The sequence below is a fragment of the Mesoplodon densirostris genome, chromosome 18 (genome assembly GCF_025265405.1).
Source record: "Mesoplodon densirostris isolate mMesDen1 chromosome 18, mMesDen1 primary haplotype, whole genome shotgun sequence".
NCBI lineage: Eukaryota > Metazoa > Chordata > Mammalia > Artiodactyla > Ziphiidae > Mesoplodon > Mesoplodon densirostris.
In genome coordinates this window covers 49161771-49177734 of record NC_082678.1, presented here as the reverse complement: position 1 = coordinate 49177734, position 15964 = coordinate 49161771, and the positions used below count along the sequence as shown (strand labels likewise).

The following is a 15964-nucleotide window of genomic DNA, read 5'->3' as shown; positions in this document are numbered from 1 at the left end:
CTTAGGTTGTTTCCGTCTCTATATTGTAAATAGGGCTGCTATGAACATTTTGGTACATGACTCTTCTTGAATTATGATTTTCTCAGGGTATATGCCCAGTAGTGGGATTGCTGGGTCATATGGTAGTTCTGTTTGTAGTTTTTTAAGGAACCTCCATACTGTTCTCCATAGTGGCTGTACCAATTTACATTCCCACCAGCAGTGCAAGAGGGTTCCCTTTTCTCCACACCCTCTCCAGCATTTATTGTTTCTAGATTTTTTGATGATGGCCATTCTGACTGGTGTGAGATGATATCTCATTGTAGTTTTGATTTGCATTTCTCTAATGATTCATGATGTTGAGCATTCTTTCATGTGTTTGTTGGCAGTCTGTATATCTTCTTTGGAGAAATGACCACCTAGAGGGGTGGGATAGGAAGGGTGGGAGGGAGGGAGACAGAGGGAAGAGATATGGGAACATATGTATATGTATAACTGGTTCACTTTGTTATAAAGCAGAAATGAACACACCATTGTAAAGCAATTATACTCCAATAAAGATGTAAAAAAAATTTTTTTGAACATAAAAAAAAATAATAATAATAATTCCCAGCTGAGCCTGGGCCAGGCAGGCTGGGGGCTGCCTTTGTGGGAGAGATGCCTCAGAGATTAGCCAACCCCTGCAGCACTGAAAAGTGCTTCCGCCCAGGTGGCACTGCAGGGGCGGGGTCGGGGGACTGAAATTCCTCAGAGCCTTTGCCTTTTGAGATTCTGTGGGAAGGTTTCTCAGAAGCACAGCGTCCTTCTTTAGGAAAGTGAATCTCTTATCCCTCACCATGAGGTGTTACCTTCCCCCAAGGCCTCTAGCTCTGTTCAGAGAACAAAGAATTTTTGAGAAAGTTCTGAGTGTACTGGTCTTCTTTTTTAGGGCCAAGGCAGTGGAGGCATGAAAATTTGGATAAGGCAGGATGTAGAGCTGATACCCCAATTTTCTCCTGCATTCCCCTGACAGGTTCGCTAAGGGATGATTTTCCTTAAAATGCTCCTTACAATACTTGGCTGAACCTGAGCCAGGCAAGGCTGGGGGCTGGGGCTGCTTTTGTGAGAGACATACCCCAGAGGCTTCCTATTGCATTGCAAAACACCTTCACCACGAGGGACACTCCAGCTACAGGCCTCATGCCCAAGGAGTCGTCGAAAGATCCCAGAGCTTGTCAGACTTCAGTTGAGGAGAAAGAGGATGGAAATGTACCTTTGTGTCTTCTTTGGGTCTTTTTTTGGTTTTGGCTGCACCAGCGGCTTGCAGGATCTTATTTCCCCAACCAGGGGTTGAACCCGTGCCCCCTGCAGTGGAAGCGTGGAGTCCTAGCCACTGGACTGCCAGGGAATTCACTCTGTGTCCTTTTTTGTCTGGAGAATAGCTTTAAGAGCTCTGCTGATAAATTCATGTTAGTGTCAGATGCCAAAGCTGCCTGGAATGCCCGGGAACTTGGCTCCCTTGCCAGTGAAGAATCTTGTGATGTCAAAAGCTAGGATGCCTTAGGCAGCATCATGACTGGTGGACAGGCACAGTCCATGGTTGGTATCTTGATTAGCTCGGGCTGCTATAACAAAATACCATAGACTGAGTGGCTTAAACAACAGGTATTACTTTCTCACAGTTCTGGAGGCTGGGAAGTCCAAGATCAGGGTGCCAGCATGATCGAGTTCTTGGTGAGGGCTCTCTTCCTGGCTTGTGGTCATTGCCTTCTTGTTGTGTGTCCACATGGCAGAGAGAGAGCTCTGGTCTCTTCTTCTTATAAGGGCACCAGTCCCATCATGGAGACCCCACCCTCATGACCTCATCAAAACCTAATTGCTCTCAAAGACCTCACCTTCAAATACCTTCACATTGAGGATTAGGGCTTCAACCTATGAATGGGGGGGCGGGGGGACACAAACATTCAGTCCATAAAAGCTGTTGAGGACCTAACTCACCACTGTAAAGCAATTATACTCCAATAAAGATGTTAAAAAAAAAAGTCAACTGGAAAAAAAAAAAAAAGCTGTTGAGAGCTTGGGCGCTGGACCCAGTCGGATCTGACTGTGAAGTTGGCTCTACCGCTTACTAGAGGTGTGACTTTGAGTCTCTTCTATAAAGTAGGGATAATGATTGTGTCTTCCACGTAGAAGTGTCATGTATTAAAGGTTAGAGTTACATAAAAACAAAAAGTAGAGGGCCTCCCTGGTGGCGCAAGTGGTTGAGAGTCCGCCTGCCGATGCAGGGGATACGGGTTCGTGCCCCGGTCTGGGAGGATCCCATATGCCGCGGAGCGGCTGGGCCCGTGAGCCATGGCCGCTGAGCCTGCGCGTCCGGAGCCTGCGCGTCCGGAGCCTGTGCGTCCGGAGCCTGTGCTCCGCGACGGGGGAGGCCACAACAGTGAGAGGCCCGCATACCGCAAAAAAAAAAAAAAAAAGTAGAATGGTGGTGAGCAGGGGCTGGAGGATGGCAGAAATGGGGAGATGTTGGTCAAAGGGTACGAACTTTCAGTTATAAGATGAATGAGTTCTGGGGTTCTAATGTATAACACGGTGACTCTAGTTAGCGATACCGTATCGAATACTTGAAATGTTCTCAGAGAGTAGATCTTAGATGTTCTCACCACCCACATACACACAAAGTAACTATGTGAGAATAAATGAGTTAACTAACCTCGTTGTGGTAATCATTTCACAATACATTCTTATATCCAGTCAGCACACTGTATACCCTAAACTTACAAAATGTTATTTGTCAATTATGTCTCAATAAAGCTGGGGAAGAAAAGTGAAAGTCATGTGCTTAGCACAGTGCCCAGAACATAAATATTGGTGAAGCCGGGGACACATTGAAGGAAGGGCTTTCAGGAGTTAGTGCCTCTGCCCCACAAACTCACAGGGAGGGGAGGTGGTCCTGAACCTTTGTGGGCCTTGCAGGGGGAGGAGGTGCGCCAGAAAGGCTTCTTTATAAAGACAGGCCTAAGAAAAGCTGCAGATTCTGTTGTGTCCCTGATTCATGCTGAGGTTGCACATCAGATTAGCAAGTCTGCATTCTCCCCCAGTTCCCAAAAGAACCTTCTCCCCAGTCATCCATTCTGGTCCCCCTCCTCATCCACTCTTTGCCTCTGTGTAATTGCTTATGCTTCCCCCCCACCCCCCGCCAGAATGCCTGCCTCCCCACCCCACCATTTTTGCCAATGAAATATGAGATGTCCTTCCAGGCCCTGGTTCAAATGGCACTTCCTCCAAGAAGCGTTTAGTCATCAACTCAGTTCCAAGTGGTGACCCTCCCCACTCCCTCCATAACGTACTGTCTAGACCACTCTCTGGGCACAGCAGGGGCTGCCTTGCCTCTTGGTGACTTCTGCGCACGTCTCAGATCCACTGTCATAAGCATCCTGAGCAAAGGAACACAGTCTTATTTATATAGGGTTCAGGGACTATTCGATGAGGTAATGAGTAACTTTTCTAGCCCTCATAACCCATGGAACTTCCTGAAATCTTGGGCAACTGAGACATAGGAAAGAAGAAAGCTTCCCTCTCCCTTATCAGCTGTTTCCTGGTCATCTCTCAAGGAATGATAGACTGGGCCGCCTTCATCCATGCATGTCATGGTGAGGAAGCAGAGGCCCAGAGATGGAAAGAGAGTGCCTCAAGGTCACACAGCAGGTTAGGGGCAGAGCCAGGACCTGGATTCAGGGTGTGCTCAGTTTAGTGTGCTTCTCTGGGGAGAGGAAGTAGAGTGTTGAAGGGCAAAAGTTTGGATTCTGGGGTAGTTGGGGGTTACTGTGATAATTCAGTGCTTTAACACATGCACCCCTTAGATCAGCCCTGGCGCACGGTAGCACCATGTGTTTGTTGCTGTCACCTTGATTGCTCTTCCTCTGCCCTTGGCTGTCACCACTACCTCCTCCCGGCAGGTCCCTTCATTTCAGGGAAGAGGAGTACACCAAGGGTATTAACTACGCCAGAACTTCTTTACTAAGCTGTAGGTGAGAAGTTGGCAGGTAGCGTAGGGGACTAACCATCTGGGTTACTGACCCCAGTGGCCTAGGGTGATTTCCTGGAGCATCAAGACCCAAGGCCCAACAAATCAGACCTGGACGAATAATTGGGCATTGTATTTGTCTCTGTTTTGGTGAAGGGGAAAATGAAAAGAAACCTGCTTCCCTTTTCTCAGGTGCCCAGCAGACCGGGTAAGTCTGGTGTAGTGCCCTCCAGGGCTCTCAGGTCTGCCCAGTGGTCACCATAGCTCAGTGCAAGCAGCAGCCACAGAGGGTCTGCCCAAGCCCTGTCCGTCGGTCTGTCCATCGGTCAGGCAGTCTGTAGAACCTCTCAAGCTGGGTCCTCAGGAGGACAGGGTGCCCAGAATCAGTTTCCATCCTCCTTCTCCCATCACTGAGCTGAAAGCAAGATTTCCCATCTGTCTGGTTGAAGGGACATCAAAGTTATCACTGGAAGCTGGTGAGTGACAGCTTCAGCCTACAGCCCCCTGGGACAGGGGAGTTCAGCGTAGCTGCAGGCCACTGGCATCTTCTTTCTTGGACTCCCAGTGTCCGCACCCTACCAGGAGGCGGGACAGGACAGGAACGTACCCAGAGACTGGTTTTTCCCAGAGGAGAGCTACAATTTGCCTCCCTCCTCTAAAAACAAAATTAATTGCAAATTTGGGACAGGCCTAGGAGAAGGACTCTGAAAATTGAGACCAAAGTTCCCTTAGTGGGCTGAACCATTTCTTAGTTTCTATTCCATTTCCACGTTGGAGTCTGATTGGGTAAAAAAGAGTGCCGCATCAAATGCTGGCTGTTTAGCAAGGGAGCCTGGGCACTGGGGAGTTTTTAGTTGGGATTTCGTGTGAGCACTTAGAGAATTAATTGGAACAGCAATTCTTCTGCTCCAGATCTGACTCTAGAATCCTGTTGTTTTTCTGCATCTTTCGGAGAGTGAGACCATTCTCGACATGACATTCCAACTGGCCTTGGCCATTGTCTTTTTTTTTTTTTTTTTTTTCCTGCACTGCTCAGCTTGTGGGATGTTAGTTCCCCAGCCAGGGATTGAACCCCGGCCCTCAGCAGTGAGAGCGCAGAGTCCTAACCACTGGACCGCCAGGGAATTCCCCCCAACAGTTCTTTCCAGTTGGAGCTGGGTCGGCTGAAACTTCTGTACTCACGCATTCTAAGGTCTTTTTGACCAGGAGCATATTTGGTCATTCATTCATTCATTTACTTATTCCTTCATTGAAACCACTATTTCAAGGTGCCAGGGGTACAGTGGTGAACAAGAGAGATGAGGTTCATACCTTCTCGGAGCTCTCAGTCTAGCAGAAGGGACAGGCATTAGGTGATTTACTAGAGCACTGAGTAATCTGAAATGCAGGCCTCCCCAGTCTGGTGGTTAGGGACAGCTTCCTAGCAGAAGTGATATTTAAGATTAGAAGGAAGATAGGAGGTATCTGGGCGGAGTTGGATAGAGCATTTTAGCCAGAGATGTCGTCCTGTTCAAAAGTTCTGAAAAAGCAAGAGAGAACCAGGAGAAGAATGTGCCAGATGAAGCTGAGAGGAGGTGAGGGGCCAGGCCACAGGGCCTTGTGTGCCACTAAAAGGATGTGGTCTTTATTCTGACAGCAATGGGAAGTGTTCTCTAGTTGCTGTTTGATGCTGGAAAACTTCTTCCTCCAACTGATCATTCTAGCTATGATGTCAGCCTCATGAGCCTGCGACTTCTCAGACCAACAGGCCCAGCTCAGATGTGACCACTGTGTGGCTTCCACTGACCACTGCAGACGGTGTTTCATTTTTTTCCACTCTCCCTTCATTAGAACATATGTCACGTGTGTTGGTTTCTCATGTCAGTCACTGGCACCAGACAGTGTTCATGAAACTGAGCTGACCAGCCCAGATCAGGATGTGGTGAGCTTGGGGAAGGAGAAATTAGGACTCACCGGGTTTCACGATCAGTACCTGAAAGTGCCTTATGTGAAAGATGGGTGTCACAGGACAGTTTGGAGACAGAGAGCAAAGCTAGGTTGAGTCATCCATGTGGGAAGGAAGGCAGGGTGGTCCCTTGGGGGAAGGAGGGGCCAGTCTTCTGTGATTTCTTCTCAGAGACCATCTGCTGCTTCCTAACGGTCTGAGTTAGGCTGCCAGCCTGTCTGCCTTTCCCATCTAAGGGTCATAATGACCCAACACACACTGGGTGCAAGTGTGTGCCTGGCTTTGGGGGAGGGGCAGCCAGGGGCACTGGCATTCCTTGTGAAGGGGGCCTTGGCCAGATCACTCCTTCTCTCCACCTCTAAGGTTATAAAGGTAAAATTTAGGGAGGACGCCAAAGGCAGAATGATGGGGAAAAGAAGAACGGTGGTGTGTGTGTGTGTGCGTGTGTGTGTGTGTGTGTGTGTGTGTGTGTGTGTGTGTGTATGTATGAGCTTGCTAAGGAAAAAGCCTCTGTTCCCCCTAACCAAGTAGTGTTCTTAAGCCTGTTGGCATTTGGGGACAGACATTCTTTGGGATAGTTCTGCATACTGCAGGACATTTTAACATCTCTGGCTTTAAAATGCTCCTACACATTTTCAAATATACTTCCTGGTGAGGCAATACAAACTAGCCCTCCCCTAATTGAGAGCTACTGTTCCAGTGTTTATGGGAACAGGATACATACAGGCCTTATGTCCTGCAGATGGCCAGCAGGGAGACTGGATAAGTCCCCCAATTTCAGAATATCTTAGGGAAGCTTTGGTCCAGTGGGATGGTTATTCTTCCCAGGCCACTCATGGGGGCTCCTGCTGTCTCCTGACCCCAAAGGGAGTTCCTCCTGACTTCTATAGCCTCATTGCTCACAGTGGTAACCCAAAAGCCCAGAGCAAAATCCGGTGGACGAAGCTGAGATTTTGGTGCAGGTATTTCCAGACCTCTTGGCTGGACTGTGTCCAGAGTGGCAGGACTGTGTCCAGGGTGGCTGAGGTGCTGCTCTGTTGGACCACCAGATGGCGCTTGGGAGTCCCCGTTGTCTGCCGCAGGACCACTGGTGGCTGGAGTGACTGCAGAGGGAACTCCTCTTAAAGAGGCCTGGTCCTTAAAGAGACAGGGCCACACACCATGAACTTGAACGGTAACCCCAGAGCGAGACTCCACCGATGACAAGCACCACTGGCTAGGCTCCGATGCTCCTTTGTCCTCACCTTCTTGAATGTTGAGCCACCACCTCCTGGAGCCGGTCTCCTTGACAGCCAGCCCTCAGCCCCTGCAGCCACTCCTGGGCCTGACAGGGACAGGGCCAGCCTGGCGGGTGGCGTCAGAGCTCGTGGCAGAGCAGCGCAGGGCTGGGAGGCACCTGCAGAACTCTGGCTGAGAGAGCAAGAAGCACAGCCAGCTTCAGGGGAATGGTGACCACGGGAGGGCAGAGGGCCAGCCTGTGAGCTCTGGCCCCAGATAGACATGCCTTTACTTCACTTGGAGCTGATCAGGTTGGAGCCACTGAACTTTGTCTGTGGGTTTTGGGGACTTGTAGAATCCTTCTGTCTCTTCTGCTTGCCTGTTTCCAAATGCTGATGGGGATGCTGTGGTAAGTAAATCAGGAAGGGGGCTCCAGACCCTACTGTTGAGCCCTCTAATCTGCTCTCGGAAACCTCGCATGTTGACCTCTCGGTGGAACGATCCAAGCCATGTCGGGTGAGGGCCACTTTAGCTGGGGCTTGGCCCGAGACCCTCCTGAAATTGCAGCTTGCTTAGTATACTCTAAGGCAGCTACTCTTCCGGGCATGCTGGACTCACTGTGGCCCTAGCCATGGGAGTGGGGCTTCAACACAGCCCCCGAGAAATATGTGGGTGTCTGTGGGGAGCTTCACAGCTACAGGGACCTGGATGTCACTGTGCTTCTCCCGACCATGGTGCCAAGGGAGGCAACAAGAAGGTGAATGTAATCCTTTGGTTTACATCTTGCCATGACTCTTACATCTCTCCCGTGACTCAAGCTGACACAAAACTTTGGAAGAGAAATGAATAGCGAGGAGGGCTTCCAGTAAGCCTGTGCTGCCTGTAGATCTCACTGTCTGCTGGAAAAGTGAGGAGCCTTGGAAGAGATGGGGAGGAAGAGGGCAAAGGACAGACTGTTAGGCCGGAACGTCCCACTTAGAGGTGACCCAGGAGAGGCCTGGGGAATTTTCTTCTTTCCAGGCCCAAGGGGTGAGGGTGAATCTTAGAAGACTAAATGCTGATTTACTGTACAGAGGTTAAAGGAAATGAAGCAAGGAGCCAGAAACAGGCCAATCCGGGGTCTGCCAGGGCAGATAGGAAGCCTTGAGGTCGTCTCCCTGCTCCACCTGGGTGCCCACCTAGAGATGTGAAAACTGAGGCTGGAAAGTGGGGTTTGGCGGGGACTAGAGTTCAGGAAATGGTCATCGGATTGATTGCAGCTAGCTTGCCTCCAGGGTCATCTGCCCTGTTGTGGTAGATGTGGTTTTCTTTGGGAACCAGTTCTCTTTCTGCTTAATCATCGGTGGCTCTGGGGGGTTCTGGAATTACATTCCTCCTGTAGCTCCAATCTCATCCTCCCTGAGTTTAACTTCATTCTGTTTATTCATTTATTCACTCACTGCAGCCCAGTATAGAGATTACACAGGTAGACTCTGGATTCAGAATCTCGGTTCATTTCCAAGTATCACCACCTGCTAGCTGGCCAATAGCATCGCCTTCCTGCTTCTGCAGGAAGGAATGGAGAGACTAGTAGTGCCCACCTCATTGGTTTATTATGAGGACTAAGAAAGGTAGTCTATGTGAAGCAGTGCCTGGCACTTAAGAAGCACTCAATCAAAGTTAGCTGTCATTAGTTTTATTTATTCAGCATGTATTATTGAAAGCCAGTCTATTGGGCTTTTGGCAGAAAGCTGATCTGGGGGCGCAGTGTAGTAACAGCTGCCTTGGAGGTCTACCTGAGCTTCATTCATCCACCGGGCTGAGTGCAGTGAAAAAAGATGCAGTCCCAGCTTTTAAAGAGCTGATCTGCCAGAAAGGGTACCAAAGGGTTTTTGACTATCACAGTCTGATTTTGTTTTTGTTTTTTTGGCTGTACCGTACGGCATGCAGGATCTTAGTTCCCTGACCAGGGATCGAACCCATGCCCCCTGAGTGGAAGCGAGGAGTCCTAACCACTGGACCACCAGGGAAGTCCCTTGTTTTTGTTCATTTGAATGCGGAGCCCACCACCACCCCACCCTTGACCACCTGTACCTCTAGCCTGCTCACACTGGTGCTCCCTGCGGGACTCAGAGTGGGAAGAGGTGAATGGACATCCTCTTCATCAACAGTGACCCCTGCAGGGACTCCCAGGGGCCTTCCTATTGTGCACAGTGGAGCTGAGTTGCTAACAGCAAGGAGGGAAGAAAAATGGAGATACCCAGTTTTGTTTCTAAGCATGGCCACCCTTTTCCCATCGGAGAGGGAGTGAGTAGCACAGGCCTGGGGATTAAGGGCAAGACCGCTGACCTTCAGGATGGGATATATCTTCTTCCCACTCGGCCCCTCATCATCAGCCCAGTGCTCCCAGCAACCTACCCTTAAATCCCCCTTAAATCTGGTGGTGAGGCAGGAGCAAGCCCGTTGCTATGGGAAGCAGGGAGCCAGGACAGACTGAATGCACAGGCCAGAGGGGAAGGAGGAACGTGTTCACCCAAAGGGGTAGACAGCAAATGGTTAGTGCAGGCTTGGAGGACAAGGTGTGATGGCTGCCGATTCAGTGCCTTGGGGTGCATGGGCAGGTCCACACTTAGCTGAATCAGGGTGGCCTGTCCACGGAACGTCCCCCTGCTGCTCTGACAGATGGGGGTTGCTGGCAGAGCGCTTCGCCTTTGGCACAAGGTGAATGAGAATGACTCTTGTAACTCCTTCCTTCCTAGGATGTGGTATTGGGTCTCCCCCCCACCTCCTCTCCACCCTCAGTGCCAGGAATCTGGAGGTTTCTGTCCTGGTCTCATATCACCCTGGTGCTTCCACACACTCGTCCCTATAGCCAAGGTTAGATGTTCATGTCTAACATGTGTGACTGTCTATTGGAAGCCATCCCATATAGGCATCAAGGGATCTTGAAGCAACTGCCCTTTCCTGGGACACATGTGTGAGACAGTTGTATGGAGATGGAAGAGGATTGGGAGAGTTTTCTAGAAGGTGGTCTCTAACCCACGGACCCGCGAAGATTTCCAGGGACCTTCGCCATCCTGCTTTCAACCCTGCCAGTGGAGGCAGCATGCAGGGCATTTTAGCTGCACGAATAGACTGCCAGGGTTCAAGTCTCAGCCCTTCACTTACTGTCTGGACAGGTTACTTAGCTGACCAGTGCCCCAGTTTGCTCATCTGGAAAATGGAAGGAGCTGAGATAACAGTGAGGTTGTCATGTAAACAAAGCTCTAAGATCCAAGCCAGGCCCACTGCAGGCATTCTCTGTTAAGTATTAGAAGTGTTCCTCCTTATTTTCCTCCAAGATCCCTCTCCCCTCTCCCCTATATTGTGTTCTGGATTGGGAGGTCCAGGACAGGCTTGGACAGAAAGTAGAAAAAAGCAAACTATGGCAGTGTTAAGGAGAGCAACTGTAACATTTTAGCCTGAAAATAGCTTGTTCCAGACTTTGTAGATAAAAATGTAAAATGTATGCAAATGTATGTGACTCACGCAGAAACATACATCCATGGCCTCCTCGCCGTCAGTGCCCAGATGTGGCCATCAGGCAGTGTGCAGAGAGGGCCCAGGCTGCCTTGGTGGGGATGGGGGTTCTTGGGGAGGGGGCAGTGCTGCTGCTTCCCTGGGCTGGGCTCCTGCTTGCACCTTTCTTCTGGGTTCTGTGCCTCCCGTGTGCAAGAAGAGAGGCCCTGGGCCCCTCTCTGCTCCTCCATCTCACCGTCCTCCCTCTGGTTCCTCCAGGAGCCCATTTGCTTCCTCTCCCATCCCGGCTCTATTTCTGGAGCATCTCATTGGAGATGCACGCCCCCCTCTCTGCCAAGCTCCAGGTGCCTGCTTGCTTGGTCCTCCCAGTCTTGTGTGCAAGTCAGAAACGGTGGGAGGGTGACAGCTGAGCACGGAGACCCACAAGATCCAGAGCCTGAGCCAGGAGGCCTGGGGTGGGGGAGAGCCAAGTGGATGCAGTGAGGGGACCTCTAGGTTGAAAAACACCCACGCAGCCACCTATGGAGGCTTTTCACTCCCCAGAGCATCTTCCCCTGCAACTCCCAGGGGCTCACCCGGCCTGCTGTGAGCCTAGTGGCCACCACCTCCCCTTGGGCAGTTCTGGAGGCCGCTACCTAAGCAGCTGCAGGGGCTGGGTGCAGGCTTCCTTTCAGCATCATGGGTGAGGGTCTGCTTCTCCTCTTAAGAACAAGGCGTGAAACTAATATAATATTGCATGTCAACTATACTTCGATTAAATTTTTTTTTTTTAAGAAGAACTAGATCTGTGGTTGTTTGCGATGATGACACACACACACACTCCCCCCCAATGCTCTGGAGATGCTGACAATACTGCCCCCTAGAGAGGCCAGGGTGAGCTTTGCCTTGTTGCCCTGTCCATTGACCTGGGTCCCATGAAGTCTTTGCCCTTAAAGCTGCTGGGAGATGAGGGGTGGGAGGGTCTGGTCCATTATCAGAAAGCTCACTATCTGCGGTAAAAGCAGGGTAAACGGTCCAGGGCAGGGTTCCCTTGTGGGCCCGCTGCCTCCCCTCCCTTGGGTTCAGGAAAGGAGCTTTAGCCCCACTGCCCTGGACCACCCCAGCCTGACCCTCCCTCCTCTCCAGTCCCTTCTCCAGGGTCCTTTGTTCCAAGGAGGCCTGTAGGACCAAATCTGCAGCCAAGTTGCCTTGGGTCACTTAGAACCTGCACCCAGGGCCCAGGTATAAAACTCCCCCACTCCAACCTCTTCACAGCTTTTGGGGGGGCGGGTCTTAGAAGGAATTTTGTTTCTAAAGGTCTGTTCTCAAAGGCGTCTTGACCCCAGCCTTCCCTCAGTTTGTGATGAGGCATACATGGTGTCCCTCCTTACATGGGCTGTGGCTGGGATCCCCAGAGAAGGCTCCTGGAGGGAACCCAGCGGAGACCCTGGGGTCTCTCCTGTAACCCAGTTTATCCTCCACAGCCCCTCGACGAGCCCCGGCCTCCCGCCTTTCTCCAGCCGCCGCCCGCTGGTGTGTAGGGCAGGAACCGCCCGGCCTTTAGGTCAAGGGTGTTTAAATAGATGAGGCACTGTTAAGGTTTGGACGGAAAGAGTCCTAGGGCAGCCAAGGCTTCCCGCGGGCGGGCAGGACGTTAACCCCGTCAGCGCCGCTCCCCAGGCTTGCCTCGGGGAGGGGCCTGGGAGCCTCACTGGCCCCTGAAACTGCGCTTAGAGATCCTGGGGTGGCAGGTGATGTCACCCCTGCGGGCTCGTAGGTCTCCCCGCGGCACCTAGTCAGCGGGCTTCCAGAATTTGGCCGAGCCCAGCGAGGGGAGGAAGAGGAGCCTGGGGCCTGCGCCGCAGCCCGGAGACCCCCCGCGGGCCACTCCTCCGTCACCGGCTGGAGCGCCTCTCGCGTGGGGACCCCGGCTGCTCCCCACACCCCTACCCGGGTCTGGAGGCGTGCTGCGGGGAGGGGGCGCGGGAGCCTCACGCCGATTGGTCGCGGCCCCCGCCCCCCGCCCCTGGGCGCCGTGCAGCCCGGAGAAGTTGCTAGTTGGCGGGCGGGCTGCGGGGCCGCCGCTCCGGGATCCGCAGCGGGGCTCGCGGCAGTCGCAGGGGCCGGAAGGGCTCCCGGGGGCGCTCGCCGGCCCTCGCCCGCCTCTCCTCCTCCCGGGCAGCTCCGGCTCGGTCCTCCCTGCTACCTGTTTCCCCGCCTCCGCCGGCTTCCACCCCGCGCTCGGCAACTTCGGCCTCTGGGGCTGGCCGCCCGCCCGCCGCCCGCCCGCCGCCCGCGCCCTCCCTCCTTTGTTGTGCGATGAGGGTCGGGTTTCCGATCTGACGGAGCCGCCGCCGCCGCGCGGAGCCGCGGGCATGGAGCCGCTCAGCCACCGGGGCCTGCCGCGCCTCTCCTGGATCGACACCCTCTACAGCAGTACGTGTGCGCTCGGTCAGGGGAGGCCAGGCGGGAAGGGGCCCCGGCGCCCCGCGCTGCGCCTGGACGGCCCCGGGGCCCGCGATGCCGGGCTTCTCTGGGGAGCCCCGCGCGGACTGGGAGATGCGGGCACGGCCGCCCAGGTGCCCGGCGGGCCGGCAGGCGGGCGAGCGGCGTAGGGTCCCGCGATCGGCCGCGGATGGGGTCCCCAGAGTGGACTTCAAGCCAGAGGGGTTGCGCAGTGGACCGACGGGGCCAGGAGAGCTGTGTCACCCCTCTCCCACCTGTTGTGTAACCGAGCACTCCCCAACCCTGGGGAAGAGGGGAGAGCCCTTGTAGGGTGCTGTGTCCGCGCCTCGACTGGCTTGTCCTTCTGTCCACGTTGAAGCAGAAAGGCCATTTTTGGTAAAGTCTTTGGCGCCTGAGTTTGCCACCTCAGGGACATCCTGAGGCCAGTGTGTTTCGGGGTGGGGGTGGGGTCGTGTGGTAAGGGAGACTGTAGGTGCACATCTCCGTGGGGGCCATTTGGATTCAGGACCTGAAAACCCCCAGCTCAGCAGTACTTCCTGCCAGGCTCAGCATCACCCGCACTTTCCCCCTCCCTCCCCCTCTCCCCTCCTTCCACACCCCCAAAAAAAGAAAAAACACTAACCTCGGCGGCGTCTCCACCCCCTCTCTCCCAAATCTGCCGTGATCACGTGATTGCTCTTGCACTGCCGCTGGGGATGTGTAACTGATCACTGGTACCTCTGGGGGCTTGCGCCCAGCCTTCAGCGCCCCGGCCCCGACCCCGACCCCGACCCCGACCCCGACTCCGACTCCGACTCCGACTCCGACTTGCTTAGGTGGCTAAAGCACTGCATTTCTCCCACCCCTCCCTTGAGACACCTTCCCCTAGCTTTCAGTGGTACAGGAAAGAGGGTCCTGATAGCCCCTGAAGAAGATAGTGAGTGGATTTCACCCTCCCTGATCGGTTCAGTGGGACCCTCCCACTCTCTCTTGCTAGGTCTCCTAGCCCAGAGTCCTGAGGCAGGGGCAGGGGCTGGGGGAGATAGGTGGAGCCAGGTTCTGGTTCTGGACGCTGGATGCCATGGGACAAGGACATTTTTAAGGGTTAACCTGGCTCGAATCCCTTGGTAACAGTCTTATGGTGGGCGGAGTGGACAAGGTGATGCCTTGAACCCCAAAGGCTTGCCCTGGAGGCTCCTCAGTACTCAGTACCCAACCTCTGACCTCTGTATCCCCTTGGGTCCCCATCATTCCCCATACATTTTTCTTCTCCCTCCATCCTTTTTTCCTTTCCTTTCCTCCTCCCCCTCATCCCCATCCTTTTCCCTTTCCTTTCCTCCCCCCAGGAGCTCTCCTTGTGATGGTTCGTTCTGCTTTGGTTTTTCAACATCAAAGGGACAAAGCTGGATCCCCTGGGTGTCAGTCCCGCGCCAAGCCCAGCCACTCCATCTGCTCCTTCCCCTGCAGAGGCCAGCATCGTTGGGTGAAGGTCTGGGCCCACGGTTGCTGTGTGGTGTGTGTGCACGTGTGTTTGCCTGAATGGGGCACACATCTGTTCAGAGCCCTGCTGCAGATCAGCTCCTGACCCGAAGGAAGGATTAGTGACCTTCTCTTAGCTGTGCTCTTGCAAATAACAGTCATAACAATGCCTCATATTCACATGCAGCTTATGTTCCTGAATATTTCTGACTCTTTGCAAAACCCAGTACTGCTTTCCCTATTTCCCAGAGCATAGAATCCTATGGAAACCCGTCTCTGGCTTTCTCTTCATTGCCTTAAAGAAGACTCCCCCACCGGATCATCTGATCATTTCCAAGTTTTCCTACCACCCCCAACCCACCCCAACACCTAACCCCACACACATACACAACCTGGAACAAAGGAGCAAAATTGCCTGAGGGTGCTTTGAAAATTTCCGACTGGAGGAAGGTGGGATTGGAAAAGGGAATTAGACCGAGGCCTTCTTTGGGGGTGCCTGTTTATCAGCCCTGACTCAGGCAGGCTGGCATCTGAGCTGTCTACCCTTATGCTGCTGCCCTGGCCTCTGGGCTCCTGGGGCAGCCTGGATGGAGGGGAGGGGGACACCAACTTGGCAGCAATGTGAGGAGGAGCCCTTGCCCCCTTCTTGCAAACAGCTGATTGGAGAGCCGTAGAATGAGCCTTCCTGGGGAGGTGCTGTGCAGTCATGTTTGGGCTGTTAGCCATGAATTTTCCTCTTGACAAGAGCCTAAATTAAAACAAATACCCGAGCTGTCATTTGCCTGGCAGCATGGTTTTGTGCCTCCCAGAGGAAGTTCCTCTGCCTCTCAGGAAGCTTTCTGCTTACAAGGCTCACAGGGTGTCAAGTCCCCACAAACGCCAAATCCATCAGGAATTGTTAAGGGGATGTACCCAGGGCACAGGGTAGCCAGTGTACTTCTTAGGGATGTGAATGACCCAGTGATAGAGGCTCCTTCTAAGCACTGCTCCAGGTGGCAGTGATAGTAGCATCTCCTGAGGACCTACCATATGCCAGCACTGTGCTCGGCACTCCACCCGGTCTCTCCATACCTCACAACTCTGCAAGATAGGTAGTCTTATCTCCCTTTTACAGGAAGAGAGGCTGAACAGGCTAAAATCATTACCCAAGGTCACGTGACTGGTAAGTGACAAAGCTCGGATTTAGATCACACCCTAGGATGGTGAGGAAGACCCTGAGTGTCACCTAGATATGCCTGAACTTATTCAAGGTCTTGGAATGTCATGGAATGGGGGACCTCTGTCAGAGTTCTCCCCAAAATGGTCCAGCAGGGTAAGTGGTCTGAATGACTGAGCCTAACTTGACTCGGTGTCTCTTGGGGGAACTGGGGGCTGGCCCTGGAGCCAGGGCAGGGGTGGCTGAGGCTCTGTCTAAT

At 53.2% G+C, this 15964-nt stretch overlaps 1 protein-coding gene across 2 annotated transcripts in view; it reads left to right on the top strand.

Annotated features, from left to right (window-relative positions):
• The window catches only part of ABR (ABR activator of RhoGEF and GTPase), a 182810-nt gene that overhangs the window by 33808 nt on the left and 133038 nt on the right, over nt 1-15964 (top strand). The window contains exon 1 of one of the 2 annotated variants that reach the window (XM_060082598.1): nt 12993-13061. The exons of the other annotated variant lie outside the window; for it this stretch is intronic. Coding sequence (XP_059938581.1) covers nt 13001-13061 — 61 coding nt within the window. The 5' untranslated portion in view covers nt 12993-13000. Of the gene's footprint in view, nt 1-12992; nt 13062-15964 lie in introns of those variants that run through there. 2 annotated transcript variants of the gene reach the window in all.